The 24,106-nt window shown below is 39.4% G+C and overlaps 1 protein-coding gene and 1 long non-coding RNA gene across 12 annotated transcripts in view; one reads left to right on the forward strand and one right to left on the reverse strand.

Annotated features, from left to right (window-relative positions):
• Pi3K68D (phosphatidylinositol-4-phosphate 3-kinase catalytic subunit Pi3K68D) overlaps positions 1-24,106 on the reverse strand; it is a 987,208-nt gene that overhangs the window by 114,014 nt on the left and 849,088 nt on the right. For all 11 annotated transcript variants that reach the window (XR_011333110.1, XM_069831124.1, XM_069831122.1 and 8 more), the window contains one exon: positions 21,538-21,734. Coding sequence is in view for 10 of the 11 variants with exons in the window: in XM_069831124.1 (XP_069687225.1) it covers positions 21,538-21,734 (197 nt within the window). In the remaining variant the exon portion in view is untranslated. The remainder of the gene's footprint in view (positions 1-21,537; positions 21,735-24,106) is intronic.
• LOC138703329 (uncharacterized) overlaps positions 22,208-24,106 on the forward strand; it is a 48,115-nt gene continuing 46,216 nt past the window's right edge. Inside the window, exon 1 of the long non-coding RNA XR_011333112.1 lies at positions 22,208-22,326. This is a non-coding gene — a long non-coding RNA (uncharacterized lncRNA). The remainder of the gene's footprint in view (positions 22,327-24,106) is intronic.

Below are 24,106 nucleotides of genomic sequence, written 5' to 3' on the forward strand. Positions count from 1 at the left end.
TATAAACACCTTAAAAATAAGTTGAATTCATTTGGTTTTCATATCCTAACATACTAAACCTAAATATGTTAAAGTATTACAGTTTAAATAATTACGCTATAAATTGTCGTAATATACTATAAGAAAATTAAAATAACAAAAAAATGGTACGTGATAGGAACGTTTTGGCTTTGAATTTGATTTCAGCATGCTAAAAAATACCCTAAAAACATTAAAACTTTGTTGGCAGGAATTTCATCGCAGACTAGTGTAATCAATGGAAATGTAAATATTGTAAACAATTCGATATTGTAAAGAAACAAGTAGAAACCATCACCCAATTACGCAGACAATTAGAGCTTGCTAATGAGGAAACTGCAGCCTTGAAATCTACAAGGCCTAAGGTTAGAAGTAAATCACCAGAGTTTAAGGTGGTCTCTAATCTGAAGCATGAAGAGAAGAGTTCCATTGTCCCTAGTATTATCACAGCGCTCTCATGGTTCACATGTCGACATCATACAATGGCGTGCAGTGTGCTTTTAAAACATAATTTTGCCGACCGATTTTTCCTCTGTAGTTTTCACTCTAAGCGTCACATTGTCACGTCTACTTCCTCGATAAGAATAAGCAGTAGTTTGTTATATTGTTAAATGGCTATTATTATTATTATTATTATTATTATTATTATTATTATTATTATTATTATTATTATTATTATTATTTTTATTATTATTTCATATATGAGTACGTTGACATTCTTAACTCTTTATAATAACTCTTTAATAATAATTTTTAATCACATACTTAATGTTCGTCCTCAGCACAAGACATTGCAACCTCGGTTTTAGTCCACGTGGATTATACAAGTAGGTGTCATTTAATAGTGGAAGCAGCTTATTGGTTGCAATATTGAAATTGAGGCAAGTGATTGGAGCGGCAACATAAGAAATTGAAAATAATAATGCAATTAAATTTCAAAGACCTGCCAAATGTTAACCATGAGAGCACAGCGATAATACTCGCACTGCTAACTCTAACACTGAAGTGGAACTGAGCAACAGATTCTCAATACTCGATTCTCTAGAACCTGAGCCTGATACTCCTTCCAACTCTGTATTGGAGCCGAAGCATAGGAGGAAGATACTTTTGATAGGTAACTGCCATGGCAGAGGAATAAGTCAACGGCTTCAGGCTTCATTGAGTGACAAATATGCTGTTACCAGCTTTTTCAAACCCAACGCTTCTCTGTCCAAAGTTGTAGGGGATCTATCTGCGCTTGCTAAAGAGTTTGATAAAGAAGATCATGTAATTATAGTGAGGGGCACAGGAAACAGCGTGGCAGGAACTTAATTATTATTCAATTGATGGAGATATACAGAACATTGCACAGAGGAGTGGCTATACCAATTTGGGTTTTGTGAACCTTTTGAAGAGGCAAGACAAGCGTGGATGAATAAGTGGGTTAAGAGTGTAAATCTGCGGATTCACTTGGCTCAGTTAGAGAGAGACATGGCCCACATTAATATCATAGCCACATCCTCCATTGTAAGAGAGGAATACACTAATCATGGACTGCATTTGAATTCTCGAGGCAAGGACTCGCTAACACATCTCATTGCTGACAGTCTTTATTGTGATCATGGCAAGTGTGACAATAAAATTCCTGTTGTAATCAGTCATAGGGCTTGTCCTTTTCTAGGGTAAATAAAAAAAACGTAAAAATGATAATAATAACAATAACAATAATAAACAGAATCAACAAATCATAACACAAACAATATTCAGTGTATTCCAACAGAATATAAGAAGTATAAGAAATAAGACTGATGAACTCCTTGAATCCATAAACTCCGAACATAAAATCCGAATGTCCTATGTAGGCGCTATTACCAAACACCATATGAAACAACAAGCAGTGGCGTGCAGTCAACCCCATCAACCCCAGCACTGCTGGGGGTAAGTAATTTCTATACACCGTTGTTTTACTATACTATATTCATTGTTGCATAAATCTAGTTTGAATTTCCCACGCGCGAATCCACTATGATGTGCGGTCAGATGAGAGCTCGCCAGACCCAGCAATGCTGAATTTGCTGAGTTAGTGCATGCGCTCTCTTTATTTCGGCTGTGCTTTGCGGGTAAGAGAGTGAAAGTGGGTTAGTCGTGTATAATGTAAGAAACCCTGCAAGCTGGCGTTAGGTGACGTCAGAATTCTTAGCCAGTGAGAGCTCACTGTTCTTAGCGCGTGGAGCAACGAGCTAGAGTTTCTCTAGCTCATTGGCGTGGAGCCATAGAGGTATAAATGGTGAATTGATCAGATCAGGATAGCCAATAGTGTAGCCGCAAGGTTTTAAAAATACTGATGATAATATTATTGAACATATTTTACTCGTATCAAGTTGGAAATTTCCTTTTAGCTGGAATGTAAACTTGTTAATAAACAGTAGGCCTACATAGTTAATTTATTTAATATGTTTTAGAATGTAGTTATTTCTGGATTGACTTTTATTGCATTCAGTTTGTTAACTTGGTAAACGTGGCCAACTACAATTTGAATTTGTGTTTATGCTTAGAATTTACACATGTCGCGAAGTAGTTAATGCAGTTCGCTTTGTGGTATTGTCATTGAAATATTCTAGTTGTTATATTAATTTTATTAAGAACATTTGTAATTTATATTAAAAATGAGTATATTGGAGAGCATAATTGAGAAGCTACATGAGCGACCATTTTCAATTAGGCCTTTTCAAGAAAAGAAGAGCATTATACAGGAAGGTAGGCCAAACCCTGAGTTGCCAGATTTGGTACATAAATCTAAAAATTGTACCAGACATTTTACAGTTTCTTATGAGAAATATTTATGGCTAGCTGGAAGTAGAAAATATAACTCTTTATTCTGTTGGAATTGTCTGTTATTTGGCCAAGATAGAAATAGGCCTACCAGCTGGACAAAATCAGGTTACATTAACTTAGGCAGCTTCACAAAAGCAGCAGTTTCTCATGAGGAATCTGTTGGGCACATTAAAGCATCCTATTTAATTGCCTCTTTTGGAAGAGTTCGGGTTGACATGCAACTAAGTGACCAGCTTAAAAATGAAATAACTTTTCATAATAAGAAAGTTGAGCAAAACAGGGAACTCCTTAAGAGATTTATTCATGCTGTGTGTTTTTTAAGCAAGCAAGAACTTGCATTCAGAGGCCATGATGAATCCAGTACTTCCATTAATAGGGGTAACTATGTTGAACTTGTGAAATATACTGCAGAATACGATCCCCTCTTGAAAGCACACTTAGAAACCTATATAGTATTCAAAGGCGTGTCTAATAGAATACAAAATTATCTAATGGAAGCAGTAGCCAAATCTTTATTAGAAGAAATAAAATTAGCCAATTATGTTGCAGTTTTAGTTGACGAAACAACAGATGTCTAATACTGCACAATTTTCCATTGTACTCTGGTACGTACATAATGGCAATAGACAACATATTTATTGGGAAAGAAAGAATAGGTGTATATCAAACAACCGCAATAATTAAGCTTAATGGTCTTTCGGATCATGATGCTCGACTTCTAAATATAAACATTAACACATCACCAAAAAAACCAACTGAAGTGAGATTCAGAAATATAAACAGGGAATCATGAAATAATTTTGAAACAAATCTTAAAAATGAAACATGGGAATCAAAGTGATATGAAGAGTAAACTCAACGAGTTCCATGAAACATTTCTAAATATTTCTGATTCCAGTTTTTCTGTAGCAAAAATATGCAACAATACACTAGGTATTAAAATCTCAGGAGAAATAATAATGATACGAACTTAAAACAGCAATATAAAAATTATTAAAAAATATTGCACAAAGTGATCCAAAAAGCTAAAAAAATTACACTAATAATACAACAATACAAAACTATGATAATCAAAATAACTTGGAATATAATTAAAAAGGAAAGTGGAGATCAAAAAGTAAAGTAACAAACTATACCTTTATATTACGACGCCATGTTGAAAGACCTAGTCGCGTCAGGGAAGTTGCGCGCGCATCTAGTGCGAGGGAAGGCGCGGCTTGACATGGAGCAGAAAGAGCAAGGGGGTGAATATCTGGAAATTTCGCAGTCACGCGAGCCGATTGTTGTAGAAGCTACACGACGCAGTACATTCGAGAACGTGTAATCTGATAAATAAAAAAGGGTGCAAGTGAGCCAGAAGGGTCAGTTTAGTAAGGTCAGTCAGTTAGTGAATTACCAGGGAGCGAGTATGGAAGCCAGCCTTCGAGACTGGAGTTCGACGTGCAGTGAACTTGAGTAACTGTGGCAGCGTTCAGGCAGAAGTAACGCGTCCGGAAGTCTTGGGTTCGACGTGCAGTGAACTTGAGTAACTGTGGCAGCGTCCAGGCGGAAGCAATGCGTCTGAAAGTCTTGGGTTCGACATATCGTGAACTTCAGTGAGCGAGCTAGAAGAGCTAGCCAAGGCAAACAAACTGTGAACTGAGAACTGACAGTTGTTTTGTAAATAGTGCTTTGTGAACATTAGTTGAGATTAGGAGTACATTGTTGTTCTTCTTAATAATCCACGTGAATAGTCATTGTCGTTCTGTAGAGTGCAATAACGACTACTGTGTTGCAGTGTATGAGTGGAATACCCATTGTTGACGGGTGTGTGATTAAAATTAGAAATAAAAACCACATTATTGTTTAATAAAAGTTACATTTGGTGTCAGAGGTGGGACATTGTCGACATAATGGAGAACCTACAGCAGATCCTGCAAGCCATCGTGGAACTGAAAAAGGACATTAGTAAACTAAAGGCAGACATGAAAAATGACCTTAGTGAAATGAAAGGCGACATAAGTGGAGTGAAAGGTGACATTAGTCAAGTAAAAGCAGACATGAAAAACAACATGAACAAGTACATTAATGACGTCACTAAGCAAATTGGTAGCGTTTCGACGCCAGTGGATGGAATTGTTACCATCGTGAAAGATGAACTTCAAGCCGAATTTCACAAACTAAACGAGAATTTCGCAAATATAAATACAGCACTGGCCGAACTGAGACAGGTCGTAGACCATTTCGACGGCAAAATTCGCGCTCTCGAGCATCGTCAAGAGCAGACGAATGAGTTGCTGGATAAAAATGCTGACTCACTTTAATGGATCAACATGCTAAAGAAAACAAGCACATACTCGAGTTAATGGACAACAGGCTGAAGAAAACAAGCACATACTCGCGTTAGTGCATCGCCAGGCTAGAGACCTGAAACAGATACTTGCCAAAGAGGTTCGACGGCCATTGAAAAAGCGGCAACAGAATTAAGGGACCCATATACAGACCCTGTGGAATCAACGCCTCCAGCCAGACATTCGAACGTCAAGATGTCCAAAGTTCGATGGTACGACAACCTGGGCGATTTTTCGACGCCAATTCGAGGTTACTGCAGTGCATAAAGGGTGGACGACAGCGGAGAAAACCACCCAACTGCTGACTGCGCTTCAGGGACAAGCATCGGTAATACTTCACAGTGTCCCAGAAGAGGGAACAACCACAGAGATAATGGAGGCCTTGGAGGGACGTTATGGCGACCATCAACTTGCGGCAGCATTTAGGACCCAACTGAAAGCAAGGGTCTAACAGTCAGGCGATTCTCCGGAAGAATTTGCGATGGCGGAGTAACAACTGGTTCATAAGGGCCTCAGGGGCCTACCTCCTAACTTCGTCGCTTTAGAGGTGGCCTACACCTTCGGCTGCGGATTTCGCGAATCCGAGATAAGACAACTACACTTGGCTGAGCATCACGCCATCAACAATGATCTGTCGGCAGCCCTCCGGATGGAGGCGGTCAAGTTGACGAGTAACGTCTCGCCATCGCACCAGATTAGGAGCGTCGCGGCGGCCGAAGTCGAGGAACGCCAACCGAAGTCACCCGAGAGACGGAGACGAGGAGTGACCACCTGCTGGTCCTGCTGCAAACCTGGACACTTAAGCAAAGACTGTGACCGATCTGGCCAGACAGGAAAACTAGAAGGGGCCGATGTGAGGATTGGAAACATTCCCTCGGCTGATCTTGAAGACGGCTAACAGAAGCTGCGACGATGGGGTGATTGCTGAAGGATGGATAAGACGCAGTCCATGCAGAGTTCTGGTGGACACCGGGGCGTCGCTCACTATCGCCAGATCGGAAATCATGCTTGGCCTACCTGGGAGGACGCCACTACGCCGATATGAGCTTCGTACTGCTTTAGGCGAGAGCTTGCCCATCCAAAAAGAGGTATACCTAGATCTGACCTTAGGTAAGAGGAGATGCGAGTGTTCATCGCCAACATCACTGAAGACATCATCCTTGGGACTCGACGCCATGCGGATCTTCGATGCGATGGTGGACGTCCGGCGCCGTATCCTCTGTTTTTGTCAGGATGAAGTGTTCCTGAGGATCGTTGAAAATCAACCCATGGCCAGCAGACTCACCTTGGAGAATGAGGTGATAATCCTACCAGGCTGCAAGATGGTGGTGACGGATCGACTGGATGTACACCCTAAGAGAAATCTGCTCCTCGATTCGTAACCAACTCCGATAGATGGGGTTTATGTGGCCAGATCCTAACTCCCGAACCAGAAGGTGGTATCACCAATCGGGACAAGAAGGTGCCTAGTAGAACTGTACTAGGTAGCGTCGAGCCGGTAGTGTCTGTGACGTCTCTGGGTGATAGCAAACAGCGTCACCGACCACGTCGAGAACTAGACCCGTCACTGAAAGAGCTGGCTCGAGAATTGGAGGAGAATTTAAGCAAAAGAGAAAGAAGACAAGTCCACGATCTATTGACAGATATTCAGGACGTGTTCAGCCTGTCTGAAAATTACTACGGGAGAATAGAGAAAGTTCAGCACCGCATTGACACCGGAAATGCTCGCCCAATCAGACAACCTCCTCGACGTGTCCCTCTAGCTAAAAGGAGTGAGATTGACAACCAACTGGAGGGAATGATAGCAAGAGCGGTCATCGAGGAATCCGACAGCCCTTGTTCATCACCCGTGGTAACCGTGAAGGACCTGTGTTTCTGCGTGGACTACAGAAGACTGAATGATGTCACCAAGGACTGCTTACCCCTTCCACGAATTGTCGACCCCTTGGACACCCTAGCAGGAGCAGAGTGGTTCTCAACGTTTGATCTCAAGTCAGGGTACTGAAAGGTGGCGCTACATCCTGAGGAAAAGGAGAAAACGGCATTCTCTACACGCCAGGGACTATGGCAGTTCACCGTTATGCCATTCGAACTCTGCAACGCCACGGCTAAATTCCAGAGATTAATGGAGTCCGTAATGAGAAGCCTGACATACAACTGTTTGCTGTTCCTTCATGACGTCATCGTAGTCGGCAAGACTTTCAGCCAACAACTGTCGAACCTGGGCAAGTACTCGAGAGAATGCGACAAGCCAGGCTGAAGTTGAACGCGAAGAAATCTCATCTCTTCCAGAATAAGGTCAGCTACCTAGGGGACGTAATAGAGACCAACGGATTGGCCACGGACCAGGAGAAGCTGCAAGCTGTCAAAGGATAGCCGAGACCGAGGGACAAGCACTCGGCCTCTGCACTTATTACAGAAGGTTCGTAGCTGGGTATGCAAACATCGCTAAGCCTCTAACCCAGCTGAACGCGGAGAAACGACAATTCCAATGGAGGGACGAGACAGAGTCATCGTTCCAATCGCTGAAAGAGGCGCTCTGCACTGCTCCTGTACTCGGATACCCCGTCCCTGGAAGAAAGTTCACGCTCGACAGGACACTAGCAAAGTAGGCATCGGCACAGTACTCTCTCAGGAACAGGACGGGCAAGAGAGGGTGATTGCCTAATTCAACAGAACACTCTAAAAAGCTGAAAGAAACTACTGCTTGACACGTTGAGAACGTCTTGGCATTGTGGAAGCCCTGAAGCATTTCCACAAATATTTGTATTGCCAGGATTCCATCTGAGACAGACCATTCTGCACTCCCCTGGCTATTGGGCTAAAAGAATCTGGAGGGGCAAGCTACCCGATGGGTTCAACGTCTGCTGGAGTACAACTTCACCTCCGAACACCGCCAAGGGACGAAACATTCCAACACTGATGCCCTATCACAATGCCCGTACCCGGATGGCTGCAGACACTGTCTGAAAGTAGAAGAGCGGGATGGCGCCTACGCAGTCTGAGCAATCGCCGCCCAGCCGAGCCCAGGATGAGATAACGCCACCATAAGGAGGGAGCAGTAAGAGGACCCAAACATTGGACAGCTACTGCGAGATGTGGAGTCCGGTCAGAGACCAGTGTAGGGCAATATCGCCAACCGTAGCACCACTTACAAGAGCTACTGGGCCCAGTGGGAATTCCTGATGGTCAAGGACGGTATCCTGAAGAGGATTTGGGAGTCGGCCGATGGTAGGACCCGAATAGAACTTGTCCTGCCCAGGAGCAAGGTGAAGGAAGTGCTGGAGGAGCTCATGCTGACGTGACTGGAGGTCACCTGGGAGCCAACAAGACGGTGGGAAAGTTAAGACACAGGTTCTACTGGCTGCATGAGTGAACCGACAAAGAACAATGGTTCCCAATGTGCGACACATGTGCAGCTAGTAGCGGACCAAGGACACGCAGCAGGGGAGCCATGCAATAGTACAACGTGGGAGATCCTTTTTAGAGAATCGTCATCGACGTTGCTGACCATTGCCGGCCATGGATCAAGGGAACCGCCACCTGCTAGTCGTCATGGATTATTTCACAAAATCGCCTGAGGTGTAGGCGATTCCCAACCAAGAGGCTTCAACGATAGCAGATGCACTGTTTGACAACTTCATCTGCCGATTGGGTGCGCACCGGGAACTGCATAGTGATCAGGGGCGCAACTTCGAATCCAACCCGATGAGAGAATTGTTCGAGTATCTAGGGGTGCATAAATCTAGGACCACTCCCCTATACCCGCAGTCCGATGGCATAGTGGAATGCTACATCAAAACCGTGGAAGAACACTTGCGGGAGGTAGTGTCCAACCATCAGCGAGACTGGGATGCCAGAGTCCCACTGCTCCTCTTGGTCTACAGAACTTCGGTCCACGATACAACAGGGATGACACCGGCAAACATGGTCTTCGGAAGAGAGTTGCGCCTGCCCTGCGATCGCCACCCAGCGCCGACGAACCAGCGACTCACTACGTGGCAGAACTGACCGAGAAGTAGAAGGGAATCCATCGACTGGCTAGAGAGCACCTCAAGATGGCCGGCTACAGGATGAAACTGCGTTACGACAGATTAGTCAACTCCGCAGGATTCCAGAAGGGCGACTTGGTGTGGCTGTATCGACCTACCAGATCCAAAGAAAAATCGCCGAAGCTGCGTGGTAACCCGTATCAACGACGTGGTGTACTGCATCCAGCGACAACCCTAAGGGAAGATGATAGTGGTGCATCTGGACCGACTAGCGCTTACCAGGGGACTTTACAGGTCGTACAGCCCTAAGGAGGAAGCAATATGGCGCCATGTTGGAAGACCTAGTCGCGTCGGGGAAGTTGCGCGCGCATCTAATACGAGGGAAGGTGCGGAGTGACGCGGAACAGAAATAGCAAGGAGTGTGTGGCGATTGGTTTTCGCAACTGTGCATATCCTTTGTTTTCATCTATTCTTTCACCCTTCATGACATAGATGGCAGTACTGATGTTATCATCTTATCATCCTTCCTTCCTTTTTCTGAGCCCTTACGCGAGGCTAGAGGCTTTAGTATCTCTTTGATTGTGACGTGATCGCTGTTCAGGTCTCTGATTTGCCTCTTTTGTATTTCCGTCGTTGGGCAGTTCTAATATGTTCTGTAAGGGTTGAAGGGTAGTGTTTTCGTGTGGCAGAGTTAGTGATACAGCGGGAGTCGACATGCGAGGTTGCACCTGAAAGTCAGGCAGACACGACTTGGCAGGGGACCCGACTAGGAAGTTTGGAACTGATAGTCGTGGAGTAGACTCGAGTGATAGAGTTTCATATTAGTAGTCTGTGAGATCGGAGTTGGTAGTTACATTGAGAGATACTCGAGTCAGTGACATCGGAGATGGAGAGTGAGTCTCCGGGAAACTAGTGTTGTGTTAGATTAGGCAGTTTTCATCGTGTCGAGAGTTAGATGCTGGTCGTTTGTTAGCGGAGTTATAGTCGAGTTTGTGATTATGTTGACTATTGGCAATAGTTTGGCTTATCGCGGAATTAATTTTAATATGTACATTCAAATAGTTTCTAGTTGGGAGAGACCGTATTTAGTGGTTTCTGAGTAAGACGATTAGTCTATTCATTTATCTGTCATTCGGGATTTAGCGAGTGTGATCGACATGGCGGCAGACTATGTCGAGTCATTACATATTCATATAGTTATATAGAAAAGTTCCCCACGAGCAGCTGTGTGGTTATTATCCCGTATAGTTATGTTTCATTCTCCGCGGACTGAGTGTATGGTTGAGTATGAGGTATATAGAGAAGTGGTCGTGAAGGCACGACGCAATTATTGTGTCGGAAGAATGTCAGATGTCGGGCTCTGTGATTTTACGAACTATTGCACTATCAGTGATCGTGCACTCGTTACATGTGAGGAAGCAACAGTTGTTTAGTTGTTTATCCATCTCCTGTGACTATTGTGTGAAGGTGCTATGGGGAAAAGTGGCATTGACTATTGGTGTGCTCATATCTATTTTTTAGTTGTTTTTTTAGATTGCGGGACAATGAACTTCCACTATGACTAGCTTCGATCTTCCGTCTCGGTGGACTCAGCGGAGATCGCGGGGATTGGGAGGTGTTCAGTGAGCTACGCCTCAACCCAACTATTGGTGATGTCGGCGCATTTAACGCGTATGTTTTGAAGACCGACATTCATCTGCAGCAGCGCGGTCAAAGCACTCTGCTACGATCGAAGGCGTTCTGCGAATGGCGGTCTGTGACTGGCGAATGCCTGACCATAGAATGCAGAGTCGACCATGTCCCGCTGTGAAGAGCTCCGAGAATAGGGGGCATTCGGTGAGCAACGCCTCAACTCTATGAAGCCTGTTTCATCATCCCGTCCATAGCGGCCGCAGTGCAGCTGAAGGATTCTACCACGATCAAAGGGGTTCTGGGAATGGCAGTCTGGGACTGCCGAACGCCTGACCGTGGGTTGCAGAGCCGACCCTGTCCCGTTGTGGAGAGCCCCAAGATTTTCGGGCATTTGGTAAGCAACGCCTCAAGACGGTGATCCTGGTTTGTTCATCCTGTCACCAAGTCGCAGTCCAGTCAAGGACTTCGAGTAAGCGTCGGATGGCGTTCTGGTAATGGCGGTCTGGGACCGCCGAACGTCCCATCCTTTACTGATGAGTCGACCGTGTGCCTGTGATGAACCTACGGTGGTTGTGATGAGCAAGATTCTGGAAATTGGTTTATAGAATTTCCCGGTATCATTGGTTGTAAATGGTTTTCCAATGCCCGAAAAGGAGCGATCCATTGAATGAAGTGCCGCCTGGTATGGGTTGTGCCCAGGGGACAGTATCAGTGGGTAATCTGGCTTTGCTCCGCGGGATGTGTACAAATTCTTTGGTGTAAATTGGGCTGAGCGGCCACCAAATAGTTCCAATTTATATTTCGCGTGGTTTTCTCTGGGACCTCTTCCCATTGTATGCTATTTAAAGTGTTTTCGAGTTGGGCTATGAATGGTTGTCATTATATTCCTTCTCGAGTGAGTTTTAGTTTGTTGAGTATGGTTTGTCTTGATCTGTCGGTGGACAGCATTAGGAATACGAGAGTATGGTTTTGGTATGGTTATGTGATGTGGGTACTTTCTGTCTGCGCACAGAATTTAGATTATTTAGATTTATGTATTAGTTTTAGTTATAGTTCTAACATTGTTATTAAAATGGCCATTTATATTAGTGAATCATAATCTGTGCTTCAGTGGCTGTCCATGATAATATCTTTGAAAAATATTGGAGTGCAAGAGGTCAAATGACTTTATTGTCAAACGCCTGGCATTAGAAAACAACAACAACATATTAGTGAACCATATTGGTTTGTTATTTTTCCTCACCATCCAACAACGATTTCGAAGTTATGCATGAGCTTACATGGTCATGGACCCCCATAGGGGCGAAAAACGCAAGTCACAGAGGGAATATCTGGAAATTTCGCAAAGCCACAGAGCCGATTGTTGTAGAAGCCACGTGACGCAGTACATTCGAGAACATGTAATCTAATAAATAAAAAAGAGGCATGTGAGCCAGAAGGGTCAGTTTAGTTTGGTCAGTCAGTTTGTGAATCAACAGCGAGCCAGTAAGGAAGCCAGACTTCGAGACCGGGGTTCGACGTGCAGTGAACTTGAGTAACTGTGGCAGCATCAAGGCAGAAGCAACGCGTCTGGAAGTCTAGGGTTCGACATGCAGTGAACTTGAATAACTGTGGCAGCGTCCAGGTGGAAGCAACGCGTCGGGAAGTCTTGGGTTCGAAGTGCAGTGAACTTTATCTGAAAATCTTGGGTTCGATATACCGTGAACTTGAGCGAGTGAGCTAGAAGAGCTAGCCAAGGCGAACGAACTGTGAACTGAGAACTGACAGTTTTGTTTTGTAAATAGTGCTTTGTAAACATTAGTTGAGATTAGGAGTGCATTGTTGTTCTTCTTAATAATACATGTGAATAGTCACTGTCGTTCTGTGGAGTGCAATAGCGACTACTGTGTTGCAGTGTTGAGTGGAATACCCATTGTTGATGGGTGTGTGATTAAAATTAGAAATAAAAACCACATTATCTTAATATATAAAATTGAATGTGAGTATGTATGTATGTATGTATGCATGTATGTGTGTGTGTGTGTATGTTCCCTATACAAATCTATACGCTTTGACCGATATGTGCCAAAGTCTGCACATTTAACCTTCATAACCAGGAGAAGAACATAGGCTACATTAAAATTGTGCAAATGGACAATAAATTGATTAGAAAATAAAAAACAGAATAAATACGATTAAACATTCATTTATAATATTAAAATGCATCTTCTATAGTCAATTGTTTTTTATTATTGGCTGTTATATTCAATATCGACTTTCATGAGGCCATAGAAATTATAACACAAACATTGTTGATACGTCTCATGAAGGCTAGAATCTACACAATTCATACAATAAATATCTTTGCACAGTTCAGGACGTATTATGAATTTCTGGATGCAGTTGTAGATAGTGAGCAGGCTGTGTTTTATAACTGAATTCTTAAATTCTTTGGAACCACAAGAATTGCTACTACATAATTAAATACTTAATATTGAATCACCAATAGTACCATTACGAAATATTGACCCATCAAAATTATGTAATGGGATAAGAATTGATGTGAAAAAACTCATGCAAATCGTAATAGATATGACAATATTAACTGACAAAACGAAAGAAGATGATGTTTTTATCCCACACATTCCTACGATACACACTAACATGCCTTTGATTTTAAGTAACTTCAATTTCAGTGCCACTAGCATTATTAATGGTCATATTAAAATTAAGCTCAAGGACAGTTGCTCAAAGTTGCAGACATTAGCTTAAACACTGCGTGTTTTCCACATTCTCAACTATATTTTATACAAAGCAATGGAAAAATAAAATAAGATTTTAGACATATGCCTATCAAAAAGCAATTCAATGACACTTTTGTCATATTGCTAACGTAATATGTAAATGTATAAAAGACGACTGAAAATAACACAGTATTAATTCTAAAATATACGTTTCTCAAAATACAGGCTGTATTTATATATGTGCCCTGTATTGATGTTTATGTCCGAAAATGTGTTACTGCGAAATTCTATCTGTATAATCATGTTGTCAATGTAGTATGTTATGTGTTGTGGAAATAACAATTATTCAATTTCTGAAATACCGGTATACGTCTCTCAGAATATTAGTTTTTATGTTAAAAATGACTTGCTGCGAGTTTATATTACATCTGTATTCTGTATATAAATAAGAATTAATATACTGTAATTAATATGATCTATTTGTGAGATAATTATAATTTCTCAAGTCGTATAAAAACTATGTATGATATAAACAGGCGTACAGCGGTCAAGAGGTAAAAAAATCTTCCAATATAAATTAAATTATGTGTGTATATATTGATTCTTTGTTACAACCGATAGAGAGATAAATTTTGGCTCACGATGACATCCCAACGAGTTCAGACTGGGAACAAGGGAATTTTCTGTTTATCATCAGCTCTCTCTGAAATTCAAGTCAAAGCACATATAGATATGAAATTACGTGAAATGCACAGCTTCAGATCGATGTACAGATCTTATAATTATTTTATCTCTGCCTCTGTACAACGTCACATTTGCGATGACACACCGATGGGTTCAGACTGAGAACAAGGGAATTTTCTGTTTATTGTCAGATCTCTCTGAAATTCAAGTCAAAAGCGTACATAGACATGAAATTACGTGAAATGCATAGCTTCAGATGAATGTACAGATATTATAATTATTCTATCTCTGCCTCTGTGCAGCTGGGGAAGAAAGAGACGGTAGAAAGATTGTAATGCTTTTAATACACTGACTCCCACGACTAAGATAAGTCACTTTAAATTTAACAGTCGCTGACCGGCAGAGATAAAATGTAAGATCTGTAGAAATTTGAGACAATGCTAAGTGGGCGATCAGGAACCAAAGGGTGTACTTTGTTTTCCTGAACCTCAAGACAATGCTAACTCATTTGAAGTTTGTGTGACTATAACCTATATATATTTTCGTTTGTTTTTATTTTATTTATAATTTCATTTTTATATTATTTTATTTTTATTTCTGGTGATGTGGAAGAGAAGGCCTGATGGCCTTAACTACGCCAGAATAAATAAATAAATAAACACAAATAAATACAAATAAAAATATTTGAAAGTAAGGGACGTGATAAAACGTTTTCCTTCGTTGCGTGACCTAAAGTTGTTTTAAATTGAGTTAATCCTTTCAGGCATTTGGCTAAGAAGTTCATTAATTCATGTAAGTGACGCTATGTAAAGATTCATCTTTAGGGACGAGGAAAGCTTATTAAAGACAATTCGTTTTGGTTGTCTATAGTTGAGTTTCTGAGATTTCCGAAAAGTCTAAGAATCAGATTAAATAAAAAAAAAGAAGCAAAAAGCACAACCCGGGCAACGCCGGGTACTTTCAGCTAGTTGTTTAATAAAAGTTACAAATCTAACAATACAAAAATGTCAGACCCAAATGAAACAGAAAATATATTTAACAAATATTTTCTTACAATAACTGATAACCTCAACATCCCCCAAGATAATGTTACTAACAGTATAAAGTCCTTAACACAATATTTTCCAACAAAATTCTCAAATATTCAAATATTTGCAACAAACAAACAAGAAATAATTGCAATTATTAAAAATTTACAGTCAAAAAACTCTTCAGGGTATGATGAAATAACAAGCAAAATATTAAAAGCGAGTTCACATATTATAGCTGGGCCACAAGTTATTAATGTAACTATTGTTTGTTCAATGGTATATTCCCCGAGAGATTAAAATATTCAGTGGTTATTTCTATCTTCAAAAAGGAAGAAACAACATCTCCAGAAAATTATAGACCCATATCATTTCTACCAGTCTTCTCCAAAGTCTTTGAAAAAGTAAAGTATAAAACATTATATCATCAGAAAGATACAACATTTTAGTTCCAAAACAGTTTGGATTTAGGAAAAATAAATGCACGGAAAATGGAACATTTAGTTTAATTGACAAAATTCTAGAGGCAGTTAATAAAAAAATTACAAGTTTGAGAGATATTCTGTGATTTATCCAAAGGATTTGACTGTATAAATCATAAAATGCTGCTAGAGAAATTAGATTTTTATGGACTTAAAGGCATGGCACACCAATGGTTTCACTCATATTTCATAGATAGGAAACAGAAAGTCCAATTTTTTTTAAATTTTAGTTGGTTATTTAACGACACTGTATCAACTACGAGGTTATTTAGCGTCGATGAGATTGGTGATAGCGAAATGATATTTGGCAAGATGAGACCGAGGATTCGCCATAGAGTACCTTGCATTCACATTACGGTTGGGGAAAACCTCGGAAAAACCCGAGGTAATCAGCCCAAGTGGGATTGAACCCGCATCCAAACGCAACTTCAGATCGGCAGGCAAGCGCCTTAACTGACTGAGCCACCCCGGTGGCTTAAGTCGAAATCAATGCAACTATGAAATCTACCTAGAAATGGGGAACTATTAATAATGGAATTCCTCAACGATCAATATTAGGTCCCCACTTTTTCTAGTGTTCATAAATGATCTTGCCCCCCTAACAAAAGATGTAGGTCATCTCCTATTATTTGCAGATGACACAAGTCACAGTAATTACAGTCAATAACTAGAACACATTCCAACCTTCAACAAAGGCAATTCTCCTCAAAATATGTGATTGGTTCTCAGCCAATAAATTGGTATTAAATTGTAACAAAACTAGCATAATTCAATTTAAATCCTGTCAAAATTCAAGCTCGCAAATATCAAACCCAATAATTAATAACAGGTCCCTAATAGAAAGAACAACCAAATTTCCTGGCTTACAAATCAATAATGTGTTAAACTGGAAAAATCATATTAAGGTATGCATCGACTCTTGGAGTAAAAATTTACAATTTCCCCTCAATCTAATTCAAAATTCACTTACTACTTTTTTACAGTTAAATGAAAGGAATGTAAAAGGAAACAGGAAAAAATAAATAAATAAATAAATAAATAAATAAAATTTTGGGGGCACAGGAGAAACATTTTGTAAGAAAATCATATATTATTTCGGAAAACATTTCTTCGCTTCCAATTGACCTAGATCATTCATTTTTCATCAAACTGATCCTTAAACAGTGGAGAATGTTTTAGTCTAGAATGAACTTAATAGCATCTCTCACTTATTTTTTAAGTAATTTTTTCTAACATGTAAAAAAGTTATTTTATTTTATTTTTTTTTTAATTTATAGTGAGGCAATGGTTTTGCTTTGAACTAAATTAGTTGATTTTATATTACAACATAGCTCTATGTCTAAGCTTCAATTTGGTGTTTGAATGAAGTCGACAGCTCAATTCTAAGTGTACTTTTTACTTGCTGAGAGACTGAAAAATGTTGAAAAAACTGAAATGAGTTTAAATGAAGTTACAGTTTAAGTTCAAGTTAAGTAACAAATAACTTACTTTTATGCTCCTAAAACTGTCCTGCAACATAGGTAAGGCCTTCTCCTTGTGTCTTGAGGTCAATTTTTCTCTTTTCCACAGTTCTCCAGTACCGTCTTCGCTGCTGTTGCTTAAGAGTGCACTGCATGTAGACATTCAGGGTTAGAGTCTCGTCTGCAGTATTCACAACAGCGTTTGTGTATTTTCCTGGGGTGATGCTCATCTTCCAGAATATGTCCAATTCAACTTCGTTGCCACAATTGAAGTGACAGATAGCATCCATGACCCCAAGTTTCAGGGTTGTAGGACCTACAAACGTTTCTTTGGGGAAATGTCTCCAAATCAAATCACTGAAAGACTCGTTTGCATTCTGAGTCTTGTCATGCAAACACCTGCTCAGCATATTGGGGTTTGTAAGCCTTTCGTAAATAAATTTAACCCACTTCTTGGGACAAGCAGCTGCGCATGGAGTATGAAAAATTTAAATTTCGTCCATCAATAGTGGGAAAACTTAAACATGTTATATATGTTCATAAACTAGAAGAAACAGGCTATAATATGACACAAAAAGCAAAATTTTCATTTTTTGAAGAAAAATTGCCATTCTAGGGGTCGATGCATACCTTAAAGAAGTTACCCCAAACTAAATTCAGCATGTTTTGCTATTAGATCTAAGCAAGAGATAGTAATATCAGTGGCGTCACGTGACATTTTGACACAGGAATGCGATTTTTTAAAAGATTAAAATACAGTAGTCTGCTTTCGTTATATGTGGGAGTTGCGTTCCTGGAAATAGTCACTTAATGATGAATGTTTGAGTTGATTTTTCAAATTTTAATTTCCTGTAGCATAAGTTATAAGGATATTTATTGGACCGAAACCTGGCCGTGTCTACATAAAACACAAAAGACGAAAGTGCATAGAATGAGACCAACTACACTGTTGATAATACAGTGAATCAAAATAAGATTCAGTTTTCTTTTAGGTTTAACAATATTTCTTCAGGGAGCGAATTCATAAAGGTGGTAAATTGTGTATGATCAAGCAACTCAAAAGTTTCAATTTGGAATTTTCAGAAAACTTTTGAATAATATCAGTTCTGATAACATGCAGGATTTCATTGGACAATCGCCTCTACACAATTATTTTCTTATCCTGTCCAGGGATTGCATCCAGCCATGATCTTTCAGATTGAGGATAATTTTCAGCAGCAAAATCATCCACGCATTCCCAAAATTCCTGAAAGTAATTTCTCAGCCCTTGCTTGTACTCCTCGAAATTAAGAACTTTTGTTTTACAAAAAGCAACAGCTGTTACTTTTTGAAACAGAATATCAGAGTGTGGGAATATTGCAGCGAATAATATTAGTAGAAAAGAAAATCAAAGTCCTTCAGTACACTTAACAGCCTTCGTGTACAAATGACAGTTTCATGGTCCCATTCACAATCTTCATTATCCATCATTGATTCAAATAAGCATTCCAACTTTGATGATTTAGAGAGAAAACTCGAAAATTCAGCAAGATTAGTGAAGATCACTTTCATTTGTTTCATAAAATTGGCAGACTGAGTTAAGACGAGGTTTAATAAATTTGTACGCATAGCATGCACAAGGATTGCTGACTTACAGTGGCTGCGAAATTTTGCATGGAAATCATTATGTTCTCCCGCCATCACATCCGCTCCATCATAGGTTTGAGCAATAATTTTATCATTGCAATCAAAATCGTTAATGACTTCGAGAGCATGTTCAAGGAGAGCATTTGCAAACTATCCATGCTGATGTCCGTTCCTTTTTAAACTTCTTCAATGTCGCCATCTTCTGTTATATATCGCAGAATTGAAGATAACTGCGATTTCATGTTATGTCAAAGCTCTCATCCAGAATTAAAGCTACCAACGGTGCTTTACAATCCTCTTTCATAATTTTATTATTCATGACTTTGCCACTGAAAATATCAAGTCACTCTGAAATATCTGAATTGAAGGTGAAATGAAACGAAACATAGGGCAGAATTCTAAGTATGTTTTCAGTAAACTGTTGTGTCTTGCAATCTCGTTAAAAAAATTGCCTTTATTCTTTGAGGATTTACTCTCGTCATGTCCTCTAATGCAAGACCTAATTTTCCAAGACCCTTATAGAATGGCCAAGAAATGTTCTGTTCTGTCGAACAAGTTTGTTATGCTTTTTAATAGAAAGCCTATACTGATCACTTAAAGATAATTCAACATTTTAGGTTTTGACCAAGAAATGCAGTTGTTTTTCCACACTTGTTGTGACTTGCAAAGTCTTTGTGTCGTTTCCTGGATCTGTAAATATTATTTAAATCACTATAATCTGTATCATTCCACACAGATTTTTCACGAGAAAATAATAAACAAAGGCGCAAAAAAGTTTACTCATCCCTATATGCCTACACCCAGTTTTATCATCATTAACAACACAGAAGTTTCTGATTCGGCAAACTTACCTGCAGATACGATTTTTAATTCACATAGGTTATTCTGTCGTTTGAAAGTTGTTGCAAAATTACAAATTTAGGGTCTACAGTTATACTAGGTTAACTTAAAAGGCACTATAAATAAAGCACAACTCTCACAAATAATTTTTAAAAGTATTACTATTAGCAATAACAAAATATGTCATGCAGCATAGTTATAAAACACACAGAAAAACTGAATATAAGCACACGCGTGTCGCCAACTACGAAACCTAGATCACATCCCTTGGCAATGGTATAAGTGACGTTCTTCCACTCAGCAGTTGCCTGTTTTCATATTGCTCAACTGATGAACGGATACTGTCACATTTTGCCATGCAGCGCAGGATGGTTATGTATAATCTACATCGCATCCTCAGTACAGTGACGTTCTTCCTACCGATGCGACATACACAGTCACATTTCTGGAGTAAGAACTTGCTATTAATAAACTGGCTAGGGTGCATGCCTTTGTCACTTCATGTAATATATTTCCATTGCAGTAGCAGCGACATTTAAAATTTGAAAGTAATCATAAAATAATTATTATTATGTGTAACAGGTATAACACGAAACATACAAAATAAAGCACTGGTAAATAATGATAAATATATTTTTGTTCAGAAAAATTCAGGGGATGCGACACATCACCAGCATCCATGCACGCCACGTCCCTGGTAAGTATCAATATCTTAAAAGCAATGTAGGTACTTTGTATACTTCCTCTCAGTAATGAGTTTTGGCATAATATTCTGGGGAAATTCCACAGATTGTAACAGTATATTCCTACTACATAAAAGAGTAATTAGAATAATAGTAGGTGTCAGATCTAGGTAATCATATAGAACTATTTAAAAAAAGTACAAATGTGCCCATGGTGTTTCAGTATATTTTTTCACTAAAAATCTTCCTTGTATGTAATCGTGAAAACTTTGTAATTAATTCAACAGTTCATAATATGAATACCCGTAAAAAATGACTCATAATCCATCAGCAAGTCTATCCGTGCTATGGAAAAGGAGTGTGTTACATACGTACATACATAAGTGTTCTGCCCAAGGGCAGGTCTCTCACTGCAAACCCAGCATTCTCCAATCTTTCCTATTTTCTGTCTTCCTCTTAGTCTCCGCATATGATCCACTTATCTTAATGTCGTCTATCATTTGATATCTTCTTCTGCCCCAAACTCTTCTCCCGTTCAGCATTCCTTCTAGTGCATCTTTCAGTAGGCAGTTTCTCCTTAGTCAGTGACCTAACCAATTCCTTTTTCTCTTTCTGATCAGTTTCAGCATCATTCTTTCTTCACCCACTCTTTCCAACACAGCTTCATTTCTTATTCTGTCTGTCCATTTCACATGCTCCATTATTCTCTAGAGCCACATTTCAAATGGTTCTATTCGTTTCTCTTCATTTTGTCGTAATATCCATGTTTCTGCCCCATACAATGCCACACTCCACACTAAGCACTTCACTAATATCTTCCTTAATTCTTTTTCTGGAGTACGTTATATAAAAAATGAAACTCAAAACATACCAGTAAGATTATTTAGGGTCAAATTAAAGAAGTACTTAATTTCTCACACCTTCTATTCTGTAGGTGAATTCATGACATTCAACAACGCTTCATGAATATTTCTGTGTTGCATTAAGTATTGATACTAAAAATTTGTGTTGTACTAGTAGACTATATTTTAAAACTCTTCTGTATATATTGCAACTAGACTGTGACTATAGTTAAGACTTTATATTAATATTAAGATTTTTTTTCTTTTCGTTTGACATATTGCATATTCTAGCTGTGAAGCAATGTACGAATACCATGGAATGTAAATAAATACAATACAATACAATATAGTACATACACAAATATGTTACAGGCGAGACATACCTTTGACCTTGGCTGCATTGATATTTGCTTCTTGTTGATCTCTTAGGAGTGGATGGAAGAAGGTGTAGACAATATCAGAATGAGATATCTCATCTGCCATAAGGAACAAAGTGCTCAGGAAACGCTCAATGTCCACCCGTCTACGTTCAGCAACTTGCTTGATATTGGATCGGCCAACAGACAGTCCACTGGGTAAACTGTGAACAATTCATACAATGAGTCTAACATACTAAAATGGACTGACACTGTAGATTATTTTCAAGAACAAATTCTGTCTGTAATAAAAAGTATTACTAAAGCCATTAGCAAATCTAATATGTGAACTATACAACATCATGCATCATAAAATATGAAATATTTCTTGAACTTATTATCGGATTAGCACCTAAGCATGTACAAGTATCAGTGAGTCACCACTGAATGTAGACAAGATATCACATATAAAGCAACGTACTGCTTTTAATCTTATCTCGTCTGATTGCACATCACCACCTGAATTTACTATAAGACTTTAGGATCCATTATTAAGTAATCTACATGGAAAAGAGAGTCAACTGGGAAAAAACTCACTTATCTGAGGATTGGTGTCTGCTATAGTATGATTGATGTCACTTTATATAGAATGTTAATTATTTGTCAATGATAAAAGCTGATAAACCCGAGTTGATAACTGATAACACAAATACACATTTTTTTTAGATTGATGCACATCTGATTACAGTAGAAGAACATAAAGAGAAGTGAAGTGAAGACAAGATAGCAATTGTTCTTAAAGCTCTGAGAGATACGGTATAGTATGCAAAATTTAATGTATTTTGAATCAAAAGTTATTTTACAGTTCTCGACTATGTCCTACATACATATTAAATTATTTTAAAGGCGGTATAAGCAATGTGAATTCGAAAATTCCTCTTGTCTTGTTGTTGTTGTTGTTTTTTTTTTTAAATTTTATTGGGTTATTTTACGGCGCTGTATCAACATCTAGGTTATTTAGCGTCTGAATGAAATGAAGGTGATAATGCCGGTGAAATGAGTCCGGGGTCCAGCACCGAAAGATACCCAGCATTTGCTCGTATTGGGTTGAGGGAAAACCCCGGAAAAAAACCTCAACCAGGTAACTTGCCCCGACCGAGATTCGAACCCGGGCCACCTGGTTTCGTAGCCAGATGCGCTGACCGTTACTCCACAGGTGTCTTGCACTTCAGTATTTTTGCATTTTCTTGTAGTAATATTGTGCATCTTTCTATGTGTTCCATGTTAATTTCTTCATTTGCATCACATAACACACAGGCGGATGTATGGAAAATTCCTATATTGTACAGCTGCGGTTCCCAAAGTGTGAGGGGCTCCGTGAATGATTCTCATGGGCTCCGTCTGCGGCATTTATGAAGATGACAAAAATTGCTGCTTCCATCTAGTCTCTAGCGAGAAAAACACAAACTACTTTCATCGAGCGAAAATAGTTTACGTTTTCTTGCCAGATGGAAGCACCAATAATAGATCACTCATTACTGGAACTATATCGATGTTTCTTGCTTGACAAGTACTCAATGATTCTCGAAATTTATTTTATGTTTTATATATCAGGCAGGTAGCATTTGTTAATCATGATACGTGGAATCTACCATCTATTGACTGCTAAAATATATATAATGTTAATTTGATTGCAGAAGTGTTAGCTAAACTTTCGTTGAAATGGAACTGTGGCTTAAGACAGGCTCCATAATATCAGAGAGTCATCAGCTATCAACCAGTACTCAGTTAAACGGGGATAATTACAGCTGTAGAAGATAATGCGAATTCCTTGAGATTGAGTTCTGAATATGTTGAACATGATCCTATTTCAGAGTCTACGACAGTGATCATCAACTCGACTGAAAACGGGCTCGGGCGCTCAGCACTGCTTTTGTGCGGGGCAAGCATGCATTACCTTGTGCTCGGCATTATACAACCCTATCTCCCGTTCAGTAGCAGCTCTTGGCAGAAGATAGCTGCAATGTTGAATAGAAGTAGTAGGCTATGTCTCAACAGTCGTCAGGAATTTCATTCACAGTTTCAAGAGTTGAACGTATGATGTCAGATTTCAAGATTTTCATAGCCTAGCGTTGGGAAAAATCGTTATTTTTCTGGAACTTTTCCAAGAGTTTCGTTTCCAAGAAAGTACTATTTGCAAGAACAGTTTAGAAATAACAGCAAGCGTCTGACATAATGTAATAATTACCAAAATTTTATATTGTTTCAGAACTACTTCCGTTTTCAAAAGTCTTAGACCATAATGCAATTCGAACCATGGCAGCTGTTACAGTCAGGTGTAACAGTAATTTATACAAACCATAAAACATCGAATAATTTGATCATTCCTCCTGTTAAATAAGGGATATTACTACTACATGATATTAGTCTCTGTTGAAGCTTCTTAATTTATTTGTAATAAACATTGAGATTAGTTGGGCTACATTTGCACTGTTGGTACCATAGTCCTTCATTCATAGTATTCTGCCCAAGGGCAGGTATTTCACTGCAAATTCAGCATTCTCCAGTCTTTCTATTTTCTGTCTTCCTCTTAGTC

The sequence above is a fragment of the Periplaneta americana genome, chromosome 7, assembly GCF_040183065.1.
Source record: "Periplaneta americana isolate PAMFEO1 chromosome 7, P.americana_PAMFEO1_priV1, whole genome shotgun sequence".
In the NCBI taxonomy this organism is placed as follows: Eukaryota; Metazoa; Arthropoda; class Insecta; order Blattodea; family Blattidae; genus Periplaneta; species Periplaneta americana.